The sequence below is a fragment of the Rhinopithecus bieti genome, unplaced genomic scaffold (assembly GCF_001698545.2).
Source record: "Rhinopithecus bieti isolate Rb0 unplaced genomic scaffold, ASM169854v2 scaffold_315, whole genome shotgun sequence".
In the NCBI taxonomy this organism is placed as follows: domain Eukaryota; kingdom Metazoa; phylum Chordata; class Mammalia; order Primates; family Cercopithecidae; genus Rhinopithecus; species Rhinopithecus bieti.
Genome location: NW_016803481.1, coordinates 799,420 through 815,496, shown reverse-complemented (window position 1 = coordinate 815,496; position 16,077 = coordinate 799,420). Strand labels below are relative to the sequence as shown.

Sequence of the window (16,077 nt, the reverse complement as noted above, 5' to 3'; positions counted from 1 at the left end):
CACATGCTCCCCCCCACCCACCTATTCTGATCCCACTGTTCTGAGACAGGGACCTCAAATCGCGCTGGGATGGAACAGGCTCTGCTTCAGAGGGAGCAACCAATGCGGATGCTAAACTGGATACCACGCGCTTCCCTCCTCCAGCTGATGCCTACGGATCTCTGCGGAAACGCTCCACTGGAATTACTTACTCGATTTTTCTCCTGCACTACACCTCCATCCTCTTGACAGAGGTGAAACCTGTAGTTCAGGGTCCGGCTACACACACTGTTCCCCAAGGACAACGCAATGACTATCTTCCCAATACATTGTATATGCTTGGCTGTCCTAGAGTTATCCTCCCTTTACTGAAATGTTGGGGCAGATAAAAAAAAAAAAAAAGAAAGAAAAATGAAGCAACCCAGTTCAATGTACCTCACAGGGAGACGAACCCAGGACCATGGACTAAAAAGGACTTCGCAGGACGCTGGAACTTCTGGCTCTCTCAATAGCTCAGATCTAAAACTGAAAGAGTATGATATCCCTGTTTTACTTCTCCTCCAGTGATCTACACCCCTCCACCTGAAATCGAAAAAGATACATCTCTGATCTGTCTCCAACATCCTGCATGTCCACCCCACTTCAGAATCAGCCATGATACAGTTACACAAGAGGGAAGCTGGCTTCATTTTGGATCCTTACCCAGCTTTACTGCCATTAGGGCACATTTGTCCTCGCAGGCAGACTCAAAGAGATAAAATCCTAGTCGATACTGAAGTCACTGGTAGCCAGCACCATGCTCAGGGGCAAAGCTGACGAGGTAAGAACACAGGAGGCACCGGGGGAGGGCCTGACTTGGTCCCCAGGCACCCCTGCAGTTTCCCCACTCCTGCTCCTCTGCCAGATACAAATTATTTGGGTTTTCTGGGAATGAGTCTGGTTTTGATCAGCAAAGTGACAAAAAGGTAAATAACGAGAAGTGTCAGTGACATTTCGGGTCCAAAGGCAGCTTCCACTGCAGCTGGAAGAGGAGTGACTCATGCTTGGCAGCTCCTCCCAGGGCTGCATGAAACCATCACAGCTTTCAGGAAGGCGATGGAGCCAACACAAAATTCAATTCTGCTAACTGGATATTTGTTCACGCTATTGACTAATCTTAATTTCCTCAAAAACTCCAATCAAAAGATGACAAACATACAACCTTACCGACTTATTAAAATAAAATTTCTCCTAAAATAACTTTGGAAATAAAAATGGTTTTGTCAAAAACATTTGTCGCACTGCAGAAGACCTCAATGCATAGCTGACCCCGGGGTGGAAAGACCAGCGACACGCCGAAATTCACCCTGCACCTCAACTTCAGCCAGTCTTGGCAGACACTCATAAAAAGCCTGCTAAGGTTTCATTATACCTACAGGAAATATCTGTACAATAATGACGAAACACCCGATAGCAATAAATAGCAACACTACTTCAATCAGGGATCGTATTTTATATTTTTAATTGAAAGACTTACCCCAAGAGTGATTTATTTTAGGCCCTATGGTGAATTTCGCATTTGGAATAGTTAACCAAACTATTTTTTAAAAATTAATTAGTTCATCAACTCAATCTTGGTGAAGTTCAGCAAAACAATTCCACTTTTCACATGTAGGGGCATCGACAAATAGAGGAATGGAAAGCAGGCTGGCCTTATTCCAAGTATTATTAGGCCAAACTGTGAGTTTGTCTTTAGAACCTAACCACTTCCCTCTCACCTCCCACACCCCTAATCCTATCACACAGAGGGGCATCTGCCTCCCTGCCCACTTCACAATGTCTCTCATGCACCCAACTGAGAAATCTTTGCTATGATATTAACTGAAAACTAAGAGACCCTCACCAGAACCTCCCGGTGGCCTCTCTCTGCTTCTAACATTATTCCAACTAACCTGACCTGACTGCTCCCATGTGATGTGATACAGAACACACAGCACGACAGACCCTACCATCTACAGTTCTGATTTGTAATCAGCATCAGAGAGATGAACGTATGGATTAATGGAAGGGATCCCAAAAATGTCTGCAAAGCAGACATAACTAATGTCATTATAATTGTCAATGATTTCAAAATGTATTTTCTAGCATTCTCAGCATCATCAAGTCCAGCTTAAAATTACATTTCTGACTCAACTCTCCTGTACATTCAATATTTTCATGCAAAGAAACCAAGATGGTCCCACTGGGCACAATTCTGGTGTGCAAAGGTCACCCAGAGCACCTTCACCATGGTTTGCTCCACTCACCCTCACCCAAGCTTCCAGGTTTCCAAATGTTTATTATTTATTTTAATATGAATTAACTCCAACTCCTCACATTCCAAGACCTTCTAAATCCAGTAGGATGCCTTAATTCCCGGTCTTTTTTGACAGATAAATACTTTTATAAACAGCCTTGGACCCAGGTAACAGGGAACATTTGCAAGGCATCACTTGTACTGGTTGTACTGACAGACAGACATACTGCCATAGGTATTTTTACAAAAGGGTGAGGGTTAGTGGATCACGAGGTCAGGAGATCAAGACCATCCTGGCTAACACGGATGGAAACCCCATCTCCACTAAAAAATACAAAAAATTAGCCAGGTGTGGTGGCAGGCTAATAGTCCCAGCTACTCGGGAGGCTGAAGCAGGAGAATGGCATGAACCCAGCAGGTGGAACTTGCAGTGAGCTGAGATCACGCCACTGCACTCCAGTCTGGGTGACAAAGCGAGACTCTGTCTCAAAAAAAAAAGGGGGAGGGGTTGAGGGTTAGTACAGTGTAGAATGTAGTCATCTTCTAAAACTACAGTTAAAATGCAGTCATAAGCTCGAGGTAAAAGCAAGCATGGTAAGTTTTATAGAGTAGGATAGTGCTTGTATTCCACTCAGGAGGAAAGCCTAATGAATTAGTTATCTCTCCCTGGAGCTCTGAAAACTGAGGAATGCAGAAGTCCCCAAAAGAAAAAACAAACAAAAAAACCATGAGTCTGAGATTTCCAATACAACAATGTTTTCAGTATCTCTCCTTTGGGATTTTGTATGCAGGCTGTTAAGGAAAAAGCAACTGGAGACCTCCTCAAAACACTAACTACAGAAGAACAAAAACTTCCAACAAGTTAAAATGTTGGAAAATAAGAGTTTAAGATCATCTCTTCATGTGGTCCAAAAGCCAAATAATATAAAAAGGTACACAGTGAGATGTCTCCTCCTACCTCTACCCTGACTTGCTGACCCACTGCATCCTCCCACCCCCATCCCCAGGCAGGTAAAGGAACGATGAATCCTTACAGCTTCTCATTTACATGCAGGCAAATCTATAAGCAACCCTCCCATTACAGACAGCAGTATATTGTTCTGCACTTCGTTTTTAATCGCTATATCCTGGCAATTTTTTCATATACTTGAAAGGGTTCCTGGTCATTTTTACAGCTGCATAGTGTCCATTGTGTGTGTGTGTAACAATGTTGCCACCAATGCCCTTGTACATATTACCTGTGTAAGCATTGCCGCATTAAGGAGTTGTAGGATCCTGAGCATTCTGTGTGTTTAAACACTACCCCCTCCTGAGAAGTGTTGCTACAGGTGGCCCATAGCACTTTGATTTTAAGGCAATGCCACACAATATTTAAATATGTTTTTCCTTGTTTCATTTAAAAGGCCACAGGGAGAGTCTCTTGTTCCCTGCTGCTATGGGGGTAGAGGGGTGTTTCTTAAGAAAATACAGTTTAAAACATTTTTATTTTCCCTAATAATATTTCAGGATGCTCTATTTTAGGGAAGACCACTGTGAGTCCCTTCCACTGAAAATAGGGAAGCTGTTCTGCATCCCTTACAAGGGGATCTGGAACCAAAGCCCCTTGGGCTAGTCTTTTTCTCCTCTATCACCTGAACTTGCTCATCTGTTAAGGTCGATCCATACAACTCTGTTAAAGAACATTTCTGCTTCACTTCACCCTGTGGAGAAACGACAATTCTCCAATTCTGACATGCGGACATTCACCTAACTGGCTGAGCTGACACGTGGTGAGCCCCATGGTGCTGAGGCCCTGGTATCCATGGCAACCTTCCAGGCTTGTGGGTGCCAAAAGCTTCCACGGCTGAACTGGAAGCAAAGCTAGGACTGGCAGGCTGGCATCTCTGTCTCTCCTGACGTACTTCACCATTTCTCAGAGGATGAGACTGCCACGGTTGGGGACAGCCAGAGAGGCCAAAATCTGAGGAGGACCGCGAACCACTGCCATCCTTGAACAAAGGCGCACGACCTTGTGAGTGAGCACTATGACCAGGGCTTGAGATGTACATGAAACAGTGCGGAGAGATGCATCCTTATGCCTGTGCTGGCACTGCCACAGGAGGGGCAGCCGAGCAGCCGGAACCCAGGCTTTCCTCATCTTCGCTAAGTTACCCAGGGACCCCAAGGAACCAAGAACCGGAAGTAGGAAGGTCCAGAAGCATTAACACAACTATGTAACATTACAGTTACTTGCCTAATACGATTTGTCCTGCTAACCCTCAGCCCTCAGCATGGAAGGCACCTTGCACAGGCACACAATGAGTGCTGCAGTGTCGCACCTGAAATGGTCTCCTCCATCCTAACCCCATGCTGTCTCTGAAGCATCTGGATGGAGTCCTTCCTAAAACACTCCTCCCCTGGACTGCTGAGACTCCCTTGGCCCTGTCTTCCTTCTTTCCTGGTGCCGCCACCTCAGCGCCGTGGCCCTAAGCATCACCACTGCCTTGGCGCTCCCTAGCCAACCCAGCCCCTCACTGTCCCCACTATCCCCTTGGGCTCCCGAACCTGACTTCAACTCAGACACATGAGACCCTCAAAAATGGAACTGAATCATTTCTTCCCCAAGCCTGCCCTACAGTTCATCTCTCAGACCTATACACTGCCGTCCAAAACCCAACGTCACCCAAGTCCCCTCACATACTTGGCCTCTGCAGGATTCTAGAGTCCCCCTCTCAAACCCATCTGTGTCTCTCCTCCTCTCTCTAGCTATTTCTCCCCTAACCGGTCCCTCCACCCTCCAACTCAAAACCATTTTCCCCCATGTTTGCACTGATAACTGTATACATTTATACCATATAGTTTCCTAATGCAAAATTACACACCACAGCCAGGGACAGAGTGGGACTCAGCTGGACCATTAAAACAAACTTTCTAATTCACATGTGGCCATGTTACTGCTCTGTTTTCAATTCCTTCCATGGTGTTCAACTCCTCTGCCATTTGTTGGGCCATGACGTCAGGATGCCAAAAATAAGGCCCCACGTCTCTGGATTCTGCCCACAGACTCCCTCTTTTTTTTTTTTTTTTTAAAAAAAGACAGGTTCTCTGTTATCCAGGCTGGAGTGCAATGTTGTAATCATAGTTCGCTGTGGCCTCAAACTCCCGGGCTCACATGATCCTCCCCCGCCTCAGCCTCGAGTGGCTGGGATTACAGGTGTAAGCCATCATGCCTAATTTTTAAAACTTTTTTGCAGAGAAGGGGACTCCCTATGTTGCCCAGGCTGGTCTCAAACTGCTGGGCTCAAGCCATCCTCCCACCCGGGCCTCCCAAACCACTGAGATTACAAGCATGAGCCACCGCGCCCAGCCCATATGCCCTGTGCTTGACTCCCACCACGTGTACTGTCAAGAACACAGCAAGCTGGTTCATCCAAGCCTTCCTTCATACAGATCCTTCTGTTCACAGTGTTCCTTCAGCTCCTTCCCTGCCTGTGTGGACCTCAACGTCATCCTTCAGGGAAAGACTTAAGAATGGCCTCCGCCCTGCAGCCTCCTGTGAGTCATGTGTGAAGCCAGTGGGGGGTCCATGCCCTCTGCCGTGCTCTGGCTCAGTTCTAATAGCGTCTCTGCTCCTTTGTTCTATTTTTCTGGTGTACGTGAGGGACAGTACTTTTCTTTGAAGTAGATTCTATTATGTTCTGTTATTGTATCCATTTAAAATAAGGAAACTGGGCACAGTTTTTTTTGTTTTTTTTGGTTTTTGTTTTTTGAGACGGAGTCTTGCTCTGTCATCCAGGCTGGAGTTCAGTGGCACGATCTTGGCTCACTGCAACCCCTGCCTCCCGGTTCAAGCAATTCTCCTGCCTCAGCCTTCTGAGTAGCTGGGATTACAGGCGTCTGGTACCAAGCCCAGCTAATTTTTGTATTTTTAGTAGAGATGGGTTTCACCATGTTGGTCAGGCTGGTCTCGAAATCCTGACCTCAGGTGATCCGCTGGCCTCGACCTCCCAAAGTGCTGGGATTACAGGTCTGGCCAGAGTTTTCTTAACAGAAGAAAAGCAGAAGAATTTTGGCCACTTCTTTCAAGGAACTTATAATTGTAGATTTGGGTTAGATGCATTTCCCAAAAAAATGCAGAAAGTCGTATTTTTCTTATATTTTCCTTAAGATATTTTACTTACATTAAAAAATCACGTACAACCAATTTTCAAAAACTCTGCTCTCCTCAGGTAATCACGACTGATGCTAAACTACAGCTAATCGAACCTACCACTGGCAGAGAACAAACAAGCATTTAAACTTCAGCACCCTTACAGAAACCCATGTCCATGCAGGGCTTCAGCGAATGGGTGAGCTGGACAGCAATTTGCATGTCTATGAACATAACATGTATCATAGTGTAGGCAAACTACTCATAATCTAGATCTTAAAAAAGAGTCTACAGCCAGGAGCAGTGGCTCACGTCTGTAATCCCAGCACTTTGGGAGGCCAAGGCAGGCAGATCACTTGAGGTCAGGAGTTCGAGACCAGGCTGGCCAACATGGTGAAATCCCGTCTCTACTAAAAATACAAAAATTAGCAGGGCGTGGTGGTGAGTGCCTGCAATCTCAGCTACTGGGGAGGCTGAGGCAGGAGAATCACTTGAACGTGGGAGATAGAAGTGGCAGTGAGCTGAGATGGTGCCACTGCACTCCAGCCTGGGCAACAAGAGTGAAACTCTGTCTCAAAAAATAATAATAAATAAATAAATATGCAAATAAACAAATAAATAGTCTAACGCATCAACTTCATCTTCATTGTTCTTAAATTTTTATAAGGAAAATGTCAAACATACACAAAAGCAGAGTGTAGAATAATTAACAATAGGAATAGCATAATGAACCCCACCCAGCTTTAAGAATTATCACGAAGCAGCCAATCTTCTGTCTGTCTCTCTCACTCTGCCTCGTAGATTTGAAAACGAGTCCCTCACATTAGACCATCTCATAAGACCACAGCCGCTACTGACCTCCTCGAGGGCTGCAAATCAACCTGGAGCATGCTGCACACAGATGGCAGCACCAACATCTACCCGGACCCCGCAAAAGCAACAGGCACAAACTATGATGTGTGGTGTCCAGATAAGACGGCTTCAAGGAGCGCTAACCTTTTTTAAAAATAAGAATGAGTTCTCCATGCTTAAAAGTCTGTTAAATAGGGAAGGTTCTATTACAAGTAAATAAATTCCAGTGAACAAAATTTCCGTTCCCTTGTTTTTCTTTCTTCTCACAAATAATGTTAACTTTTAGATATAATTTTCTTATTCCTCATACATTTTCTATCATTATACATCAGTACTTCACTATAAAACTCTGATTTGGGCTGGGCACAGTGGCTCACGCCTGTAATCCCAGCACTTTGGTAGGCTGAGGCGGGTGGATCACCGCCAACAGGAGTTCACATGGTGAAATCCCATCTCTACTAAAAACATAAAAATTAGCTGGGTGTGGCGGCATGCACCTGTAATCCCAGCTACTCGGGAGGCTGAAGCAGGAGAATCACTTGAACCTGAGAGGCGGAGGTTATAGTGAGCTGAGATGGTGCCATTGCACTCCAGCCTGGGTGACAAGAGTGAAACTCTGTCTCCAAAAAAAAAAAATCTAATTTGAAGTTTCTTTTCTGACAGAAATAGGAAGAAAATTTAGACAGAAGCAAGCTTTAGTAGAAAAATTGTTTTCCAACCCCAGTAGAGTCTAATAAACCTTATTTTAATTGGCAGATTAAAAGAAATGAACTCTAAAATACTTTCCAGTAAGCTTCACATAATACAGATGAGTAGGGGAAATTCTGGTTTGCAAAAATAACCTGAGATTTGAGAAGATGAAAGCTGAATGGGAAATGGGCCTTAAAACACTGATAGAAATAGTTACAAACACCTACCTTGTTGCTGCCTAGACTGTATGATGGAATGAGATCTTGTCGGCTTCCAGACAACTGAAGAAGAAAGAAAGAAGGGTTAGTTCTTTATGTATCAGAGCATAAAAATGTGGTTTAGGCAATGCCAGCCTTTGCCAACCCAGTCAACCGAACGTCAAAAATTTGGGTAGCAGCAGGGAGGTTGTCAAGACGAAGGCTGCACACTAGTGGTCTTTGGGACATTACCAACATTGAATTGGTTATGAACAATTTTCAGATGAGAGGTTTCTGTAAGATCTGGATATTCAGTTCACACTGAGGTCACAACCGGCTGGACCTGAACAAGAGCTGTCCCATTGGGTGAGCCCTTCTGTGTGAAAGATACCAGGTTACTGGTTATCTTACCATGGCCTGAGCTTATGATTCCTTTCTCTGGGTATTTGTAGCAACTGTAAATAAACTCACAAACTATTTAAACTATCAGATCCCAAATACTGAATCTCTGCATATATCAGTGTATTTTAATACATCATATTCTGGAGAAATGAGACGTTATCTGCCTTGAGTTAAAGTGATCTTCCTAAATGTCTGAGATGGTTGGTGGCGTCCAGTGTGAAACTCCTCCTATCGCTCTCTCTTCTCTCTCAGACGCTAAGGCCAATATCAGCTGCCCTTTCTCACAGCGCTTGTGCAGTAACTTCTCTTTGTGTGAAGTTAGGATGAAAGTATCATTTTTCATATCCACATCTTCATCAAAAATGAGGAAAAGAGTAATAAACCAAGGGGCCAAGAGCCTATTTCTTTGTGAAGGATTATCCCCACGTTCAATGTGCACATAAATTACATCTAAGTTTCTAAAAACAACAATAAACTGAAGCCATTGTTATGAAACAACCCCATGTATCTGACGCATGGACACCACCCTGGCTGTCTTGTGAACAACTGGTTTGTGAACCTAGTCCAGACTCCTCCTCAACTTAAAAATAATTTGAGCCAAGAAAATGGCATTGGCTTGCGATGGGCCCTTGGCTAGTTCTGGTTTAGTTCAACAAACATTCACTGAACACCTCAGTCTACGCTAGGCAGTGGTGATGGGAAGATAAGAAACACCTGAAAGGTACTTAACTGCTACTTCCCCTACAATATTAATAGGAACGGGGCAGAGGTGCACAGACCCAGTGGGGTAGAGACCAGGGGCCCTGACATCAGTCCTGGCAAGGGAAGGGTTTCAGAGATGGGGTTTGACGGGTGGAGAAGAGTTACCCAAGAAAAGAGGAGAGGAGAGAAGTCCCAGGCACAGCACAGAGCTTGGTTCCACACACTCACTCTGTTCACATTTGGAGAACTGATACTCCTCCTGCTCAACTTCCCTTTTCCTGTTAACTGTTCCTTCACTGCAACTTCCTATGAATCAGAAAACATACAGAGGAAAAAGACATGTAAGAGACACACTGCAAAAGCAACACCATGTACAGCAGACTTGCATCCCCCATCTATACAAACATTCCTAGCTATTTAAACAATGCTGTTATGTGATTATTACGTACTGCATGCCTGTATCAAAACAGTACATGTGCTCCATAAATACATACATCTACTATGTACCCATAAACAGGTTTTTAAAATTAAATAAAGGCTGTTACTTCATAAGACAGAATGACCCAATTACAATCACTCTGGATTATTCAAAGTTCGTAAGAGTGAACTCTTCAAATGTTAGGTGCAACAACACTGTGAATTACAGAGTCCAACACAGACTCAGCCTGCATCAGGGCCTCTGCTGCCTGCCCTATCCACACAGTTGGCTAACCTGGCGCAGACGATCTAAAGTCAGGAGGTTTTCTACAGCCAGCACGCTCCTGAGGTACTTTTCAATATAAGCCTCCGAGTCAGCAGAAGCTGGATTTTCAACGTTGGCTGCCATTCTTGCTAATGCTTCCCGTTCCTCCACTCCCTGGGCATCCTGAGGAGTAGAAAGGTGCACATTATAAAAGCGTCTTGATTTACACACCACACACACATACACGCGTGCACACACACATACACGCGCATGCACACACACACAGAACGTATTCCAAAGTTCCATTTTAAAGTCAGCTTTGGAAGGCCAAAGCATTTTTCCAAGGAAATAATGAAAAAGTGATTAGGTGACTAAGTCCACTTGAAAGGCCGGTTAAGTTAAACACAGCACAACTGAAACAGCGCATTCTCAACAAAACTGTTCTCTACTGCATTCCCACTGCAAAAAGCCATGACTGGTTAGAAAGGATTTTGTCGACTAGCCAGAAATGTAACCACCATAAAAACAATATTTCAGGAACATTACCCCCCCGTCCTGGAACTCCTGAGGGACAGAGAAAGGGAAGAGGGGCTGGGGTGACTGCTACACAGGGTGGCAATCAAACTACCTCCCAGGGAGGAGGCCCGGTATGGAGAAAATAGTGGACATAGGGTTTCAGCACCTGCCACCACGCAGCCCGGGGTAGCTGACATATTCAGAACATGGCAGCTTCTAGAATTGGTTCAATCTTCTGCTCGAATGGCAGAGGCCAAAGGCCTGGAGCCAGCCAAGGAGAGATTGTCTAGGTAAGTTCTTCTACACTGAGCTTTCTGGTACAGCCTGTCCCCAATCCTGGGACATGAGCTGGCTGTGAATACAAATGGGAGATGCACAGTCAGAAAGAAGCTTTATTAATGTATTTAGTTATTTCAAGCAAAGTGGGCTCTTAACAAATTACTGTTCTCAGAGAAAATCAGATACTTTATTCACTTGTAAATTTCTTATAATAATGCCAAAACTACAAAATGTATATCCATATACCACTGCATCTTAAATGCCATCAACTGTAAGACAAAAGATTTTATACATGACTGAGGGGAAAAAAAAATCTGTTAATTTTAAGATACCATCAATTACGACACATTCTACTTCAAAGATACTTTAAACAATTTGAGTCTTAGAACAGATAAAATATGGGAGGATTTGTAAGATGGCTTAAGTTCACAAAAACTTTTCTGTCTTGTACAGTAATTCACTTAAGCCTCATAATAACCATGAAAAGAAGGAATCATCCTCATTTCCTAGATGACAAGAGGAAGACCACACAATTTGCAAGAGTCAAGACTAGAACTTAGGTCTCCCGTCTCCTGGTAGGATATTCTTTTCACCTCAACACAGAATACTTTCAGTGTCTGAAGGGAACAGACATTATCCTCATTTTATAAGGAGAAAGAAACTGTTTCTGGCCTGGACTTTTTTTTTTTTTTTTTTTTTTGAGACGGAGTCTCGCTCTGTCGCCCGGGCTGGAGTGCAGTGGCCGGATCTCAGCTCACTGCAAGCTCCGCCTCCCAGGTTTACGCCATTCTCCTGCCTCAGCCTCCCGAGTAGCTGGGACTACAGGCGCCCGCCACCTCACCCGGCTAGTTTTTTGTATTTTTTAGTAGAGACGGGGTTTCACCATGTTAGCCAGGATGGTCTCGATCTTCTGACCTCATGATCCGCCCGTCTCGGCCTCCCAAAGCGCTGGGATTACAGGCTTGAGCCACCGCGCCCGGCCCCTGGGCTACTTCTTTTGGCCATGATGCCGTAATGGCTTCTGTGATACAGAACCCAAGGAACTTTTGGGGCTTTTTCATGATGAAACTTGCCTATTAAGGGATCTTTTTGTTTTGTTTTTGGGTCTAGTCTTTACACAATCAGCTTTATGTTTCATTTTGCCTCTATCATCAGGATTCGATAATGTGGAAACGTTTGCCAGCTTGGATGTTTAGCTAACTAACAGCACAATCACATGAGGTTATGTTTATCTTCAAGCTGATCCCCCCCATATTTCTTTCCTTTTAAACCCTGTCCTCTAGAGAATAAAAGCACTTTTAAAAGGCATAAGAAACTAAGTGGAAGAGAAGGAAAAGGGAGGGGAAATGGAGAGAGAAAAGAAATGAAAACAGTTTCCTATAGCCATCACTGTTTCTCAACTGCATTCAAGTAATTTACAGAGACAAGATCGGAAACAACTGGACGATATAGAAAATGTTTAGATACATAAACAGTAAGTCTCCAGCTAGACATAGATGTGTATTTGTTTTAAATCTTACAAACAAAAGTGAATGAAGCACACAGAGCAATCTATTACAGACCCAAGACCGTGCAACAACTACCTCTGCAAACAGGCTTAATTTTTAAATATTCTGCAAACTCCAAATTAAATAATTAGATGGTTAATATTTACTATGCAAGCCTAACACTTTAAAAGATCCAGGAAAGAACAAGTTACTATCCAACATGACTTGAGAGGCAAAAGCATTCTGCAACACAAGATATCTAAAAAAAGCCTAAGTACTGTGTAATATTTTTCTTTTCCAAAAGCTGATCTCTGGCCGGGCGTCATGGCTCACGCCTGTAATCCCAGCACTTTGGAAGGCCAAGACAGGCGGATCAGGAGGTCAGGAGATTGAGACCATCCTGGCCAACACGGTGAAACCCCGTCTCTACTAAAAATACAAAAATTAGCTGGGCATGGTGGCACATGTCTGTAATCCCAGCTACTCAGAAAGCTGAGGCAGGAGAATCACTTGAACCCGGGAGTTGGAGGTTGCAGTGAGCCAAGATCGTGCCACTGCGCTCCACCCTGGTGACAGAGCGAGACTCAGTCTCAATAAACAAAAAAAAGCTGATCTCTGTATTAAAATATACACTGTTCACCTATTGTTCAAATACTCAACAGTGTCGATGGGCAAATCCTAAGCCCTGAAATGACGGGAACTGGTGCTGGTGTTGATGGCATGGTGAGGAAGGGCATCCTCTGATGTCTCACATTCCCCACTTCTCCAACCCCGAGGAAGTGAAACCTCCACCCCCTTGCCCACACTCCCTCTTTGAGGGTGAGGGTGGGAGAAGGAATTTTCTCTTTTCAGAGTCCTTCACTTAAGACCCTCACTTCTCCTGGCCCTTCAAGGGATGCCCCATTTCCCAGCTGTGCTGGTATCTGGGTGAATGAATACACATCTAATTCAGGAATGACCTATCAGGAAGTACGGATAAGCCACATCTTCCATCAAGTTGGTACCAAGGATAAATTGAAGCTCTACTTCTCTGAATCCTCTGAATATCTCAATTAGTTCAGAAAGAGAAATATTAATAGTACTAATAAAATAATCGTAGTAACAACAATCGTAGCAATAACATTTTCTCTAGCACATGCACAACCATTGGTACAAACTGTCTCATTTGATCCTTAAAAATACTCTGTGCAAAGGTATTACTAACCCCATTTGACAAGGAAAAAAAATATGGGCTCAGAGTAATTTATGCAAGTTCACTTTGCTAGTAAGTGACAGAAACAAGATTTCTGTTTGACTTCAGGATCCAACTGGAATCTCTATGCTATGCCACCTCCCTTTCTAGGTACAATATGTTTCTCTTCCGTCATCTTCTGTGTAAAAAGGTGTTGATTTGCTTTTCAAAAGAAAGTTCTTCAACAAAATACTAAAAGTAGAACTTTTAAAACCACAAGTACATTGTACTATGAATTGATATTAGAAAATCGCTCTAAAAATCTACAGCTTCCCTAAACATACACTTTCACTTCATATGTATGTCTTGGGTAGGTCACTTTTCAGGGAGTTGGCTCTTTTTTTAAGTGTTTATTTTTAGTAAATTCAAATTGCATATCCTTCACCTCTGGAATATTGGAGACAATTTCAAAAGTCACTCCACAGCCAGGAATAGAACTTCGATGAGACATCTTTTTTAGGAGACTCTGTGCAAAACCCTAGAGAAAAACAAAATAGAAAATATGGTTTCCCACCTAAAAAACTGAGTTTACATTAACAAAAGACAGCATAGAAAATACCGGTTCATTCTAACCAAAAGAAAACAGGTCATGTTTCCAACATAAGCAAGTGAAAACACCAAGTACCGTTTCCTCAACGGTGTCCTATGGTACGAAACCAACTTATTAGATGCCCACCGTGTGTGAAGGGTCCCACACCCAACATAGGAAAAGTACAGACCTCCAAGTCTGTAAACTGGCCGTAGGCATCCGGAAGAACGGTGCTTAAATGCTACAGAAATATAAGCTTGTTGACTTCCACAAAATAAAATGACCTTCTAACTAAGATGGAAGCAAGGACTGGTGAGGCTTACACATTTTTTTCTCCCCAGCACGATGGACATCTCGTACCATGAATATTGACAAGTCCAGGCATTAAATTCTTGACCAAAGCAAGATCGTTATGAGGAATGATTTAAGAGTGCACGGTCATTGTTTATGCTGACTGTGCTCTTTGCACAGTTAGGAATTGAACTGTTGAATTAATGCATAGATGACTCATTTCAAGATGCTGTTAAGACTGAACACCCTGCAGAGGTTGAAGAGAGCAGGGATGAGAGCAGAATACCATCAGGGAACAAAGGTAAAGGGGAGAGAACATGAAATGGGCACCGAGCTTTCTACCCACGCAAAAGGAACAGCAGAAACATGTGAAGCCCCCAAGAAAAGAGCAAAGCCAAGCTATTTGGTCTTAGACACACATCATTTCAGAAACCTACCTAATGATAATTTATTTCATATTCAATGATCTTTAAATTTTTAAAAGAATATAGTATCTCAGAATGCAGGGAGACAATTTATGTCACTACTTCTCTCCCTTGACTTTAGCCTTGCAGTGCTGAGCCAAGGCTAATTACGTAAGTCAAGGTATAGAGATTGCTGTCCCTAGGGGTGGTGAAGGGAGATGTAGATGCTACTATTATCCGACCTTTTCGTTTTCCATTTGTATGGAATTAGTGAAGCTGACGTGTGTGTATTAGGGTCATGTGGAAGGTCCTATTCTTGTTATAAAGAAGAAGAGAGCCTTCCACATGACCATTCTTAGGAATGAAATATCTGAAATTGAGAGAGAAAATGGCATGCCTTAAAAATACTTCCACATCATTTCAACCAGGAAAAAAAAAAACATATATATATATCCCATATATATATATATATGGAAACCTATTGTCCCTACAATAGAAACAAAAACCAAGCGACATGTGGCGACTGCACAATGTACCTTTTCTGTCAAGGACCCTATAGGGCCGGTGGTTGTGGCAGGTCAGTCCCAGGGCCTGGCAACCAGGATGTCTAATTCCGAAATGGAAAATCGCTCTTCAAAATGCTCCTCATGAGCAGTGTGTCTTTTTCAAACCCTCACAGACTTATGAGAAAAGGAAGACAGAGAGAGTGAATGGGAGCATACCATATACATCTATAGCTAACCCCGTGACCTGGATTTTATTGATGTTGGATTGCCAAGCTAAAGAGTTGCAATTTTAACAGCATTACCGCCAGTCTTCATTTCAAAGATTGATATCGGTGTGACATTTAGAACTAAAGATTAATTTTTAGGGGTGGAGATTACATCTAGGGGTCTGTCAACCATGACTATGCTCTTTTAAATGAAAAGATTTTCATCTGTACTGGTTTTAGTCAGTGTATTGAGAATGCCTCAAAAAAGGGAGATAAGACAGTTAAAAGGATCCCCAGACGCAATCTCCCAAATCCTTATATTTGCAAAACTAGTAAGAGAAAGAATTTAAATTCTTTTTTTTTTTTTTTGAGACACAGTTTCACTCTTGTTGCCCAGGCTGGAATGCAATGGTGCAATCTCAGCTCACCGCAACCTCCGCCTCCCAGGTTTAAGCAATTCTCCTGCCTCAGCCTCCCGAGTAGCTGAGATTGCAGGCACCCGCCACCACGCCCAGCTAATTTTGTAGTTTTAGTAAAGACGGCGTTTCTCCATGTTGGTCAGGTTGGTCTCAAACTCCCAAACTCAGGTGATTCACCTGCCTCGGCCTCCCAAAGTGTTGGGATCATAGGCGTGAGCCACCACACCCGGCCTGAAATTCTTACCTAGAAATTTTGTATTAAATCCCTTCATATGGCACATGGACCTTCATAATCCAGCTG

The 16,077-nt window shown here is 43.4% G+C and overlaps 1 protein-coding gene across 1 annotated transcript in view; it reads right to left on the bottom strand.

Annotated features, from left to right (window-relative positions):
- Positions 1–16,077, bottom strand: part of KIF13B (kinesin family member 13B) — a 131,210-nt gene that overhangs the window by 35,017 nt on the left and 80,116 nt on the right. The window contains exons 29-32 of the mRNA XM_017884560.1: positions 13,807–13,899; positions 9,939–10,091; positions 9,455–9,532; positions 8,153–8,206 (exon numbers count right to left, since the gene is read on the bottom strand). Of these exons, the coding sequence (XP_017740049.1) occupies positions 8,153–8,206; positions 9,455–9,532; positions 9,939–10,091; positions 13,807–13,899 (378 nt within the window). The remainder of the gene's footprint in view (positions 1–8,152; positions 8,207–9,454; positions 9,533–9,938; positions 10,092–13,806; positions 13,900–16,077) is intronic.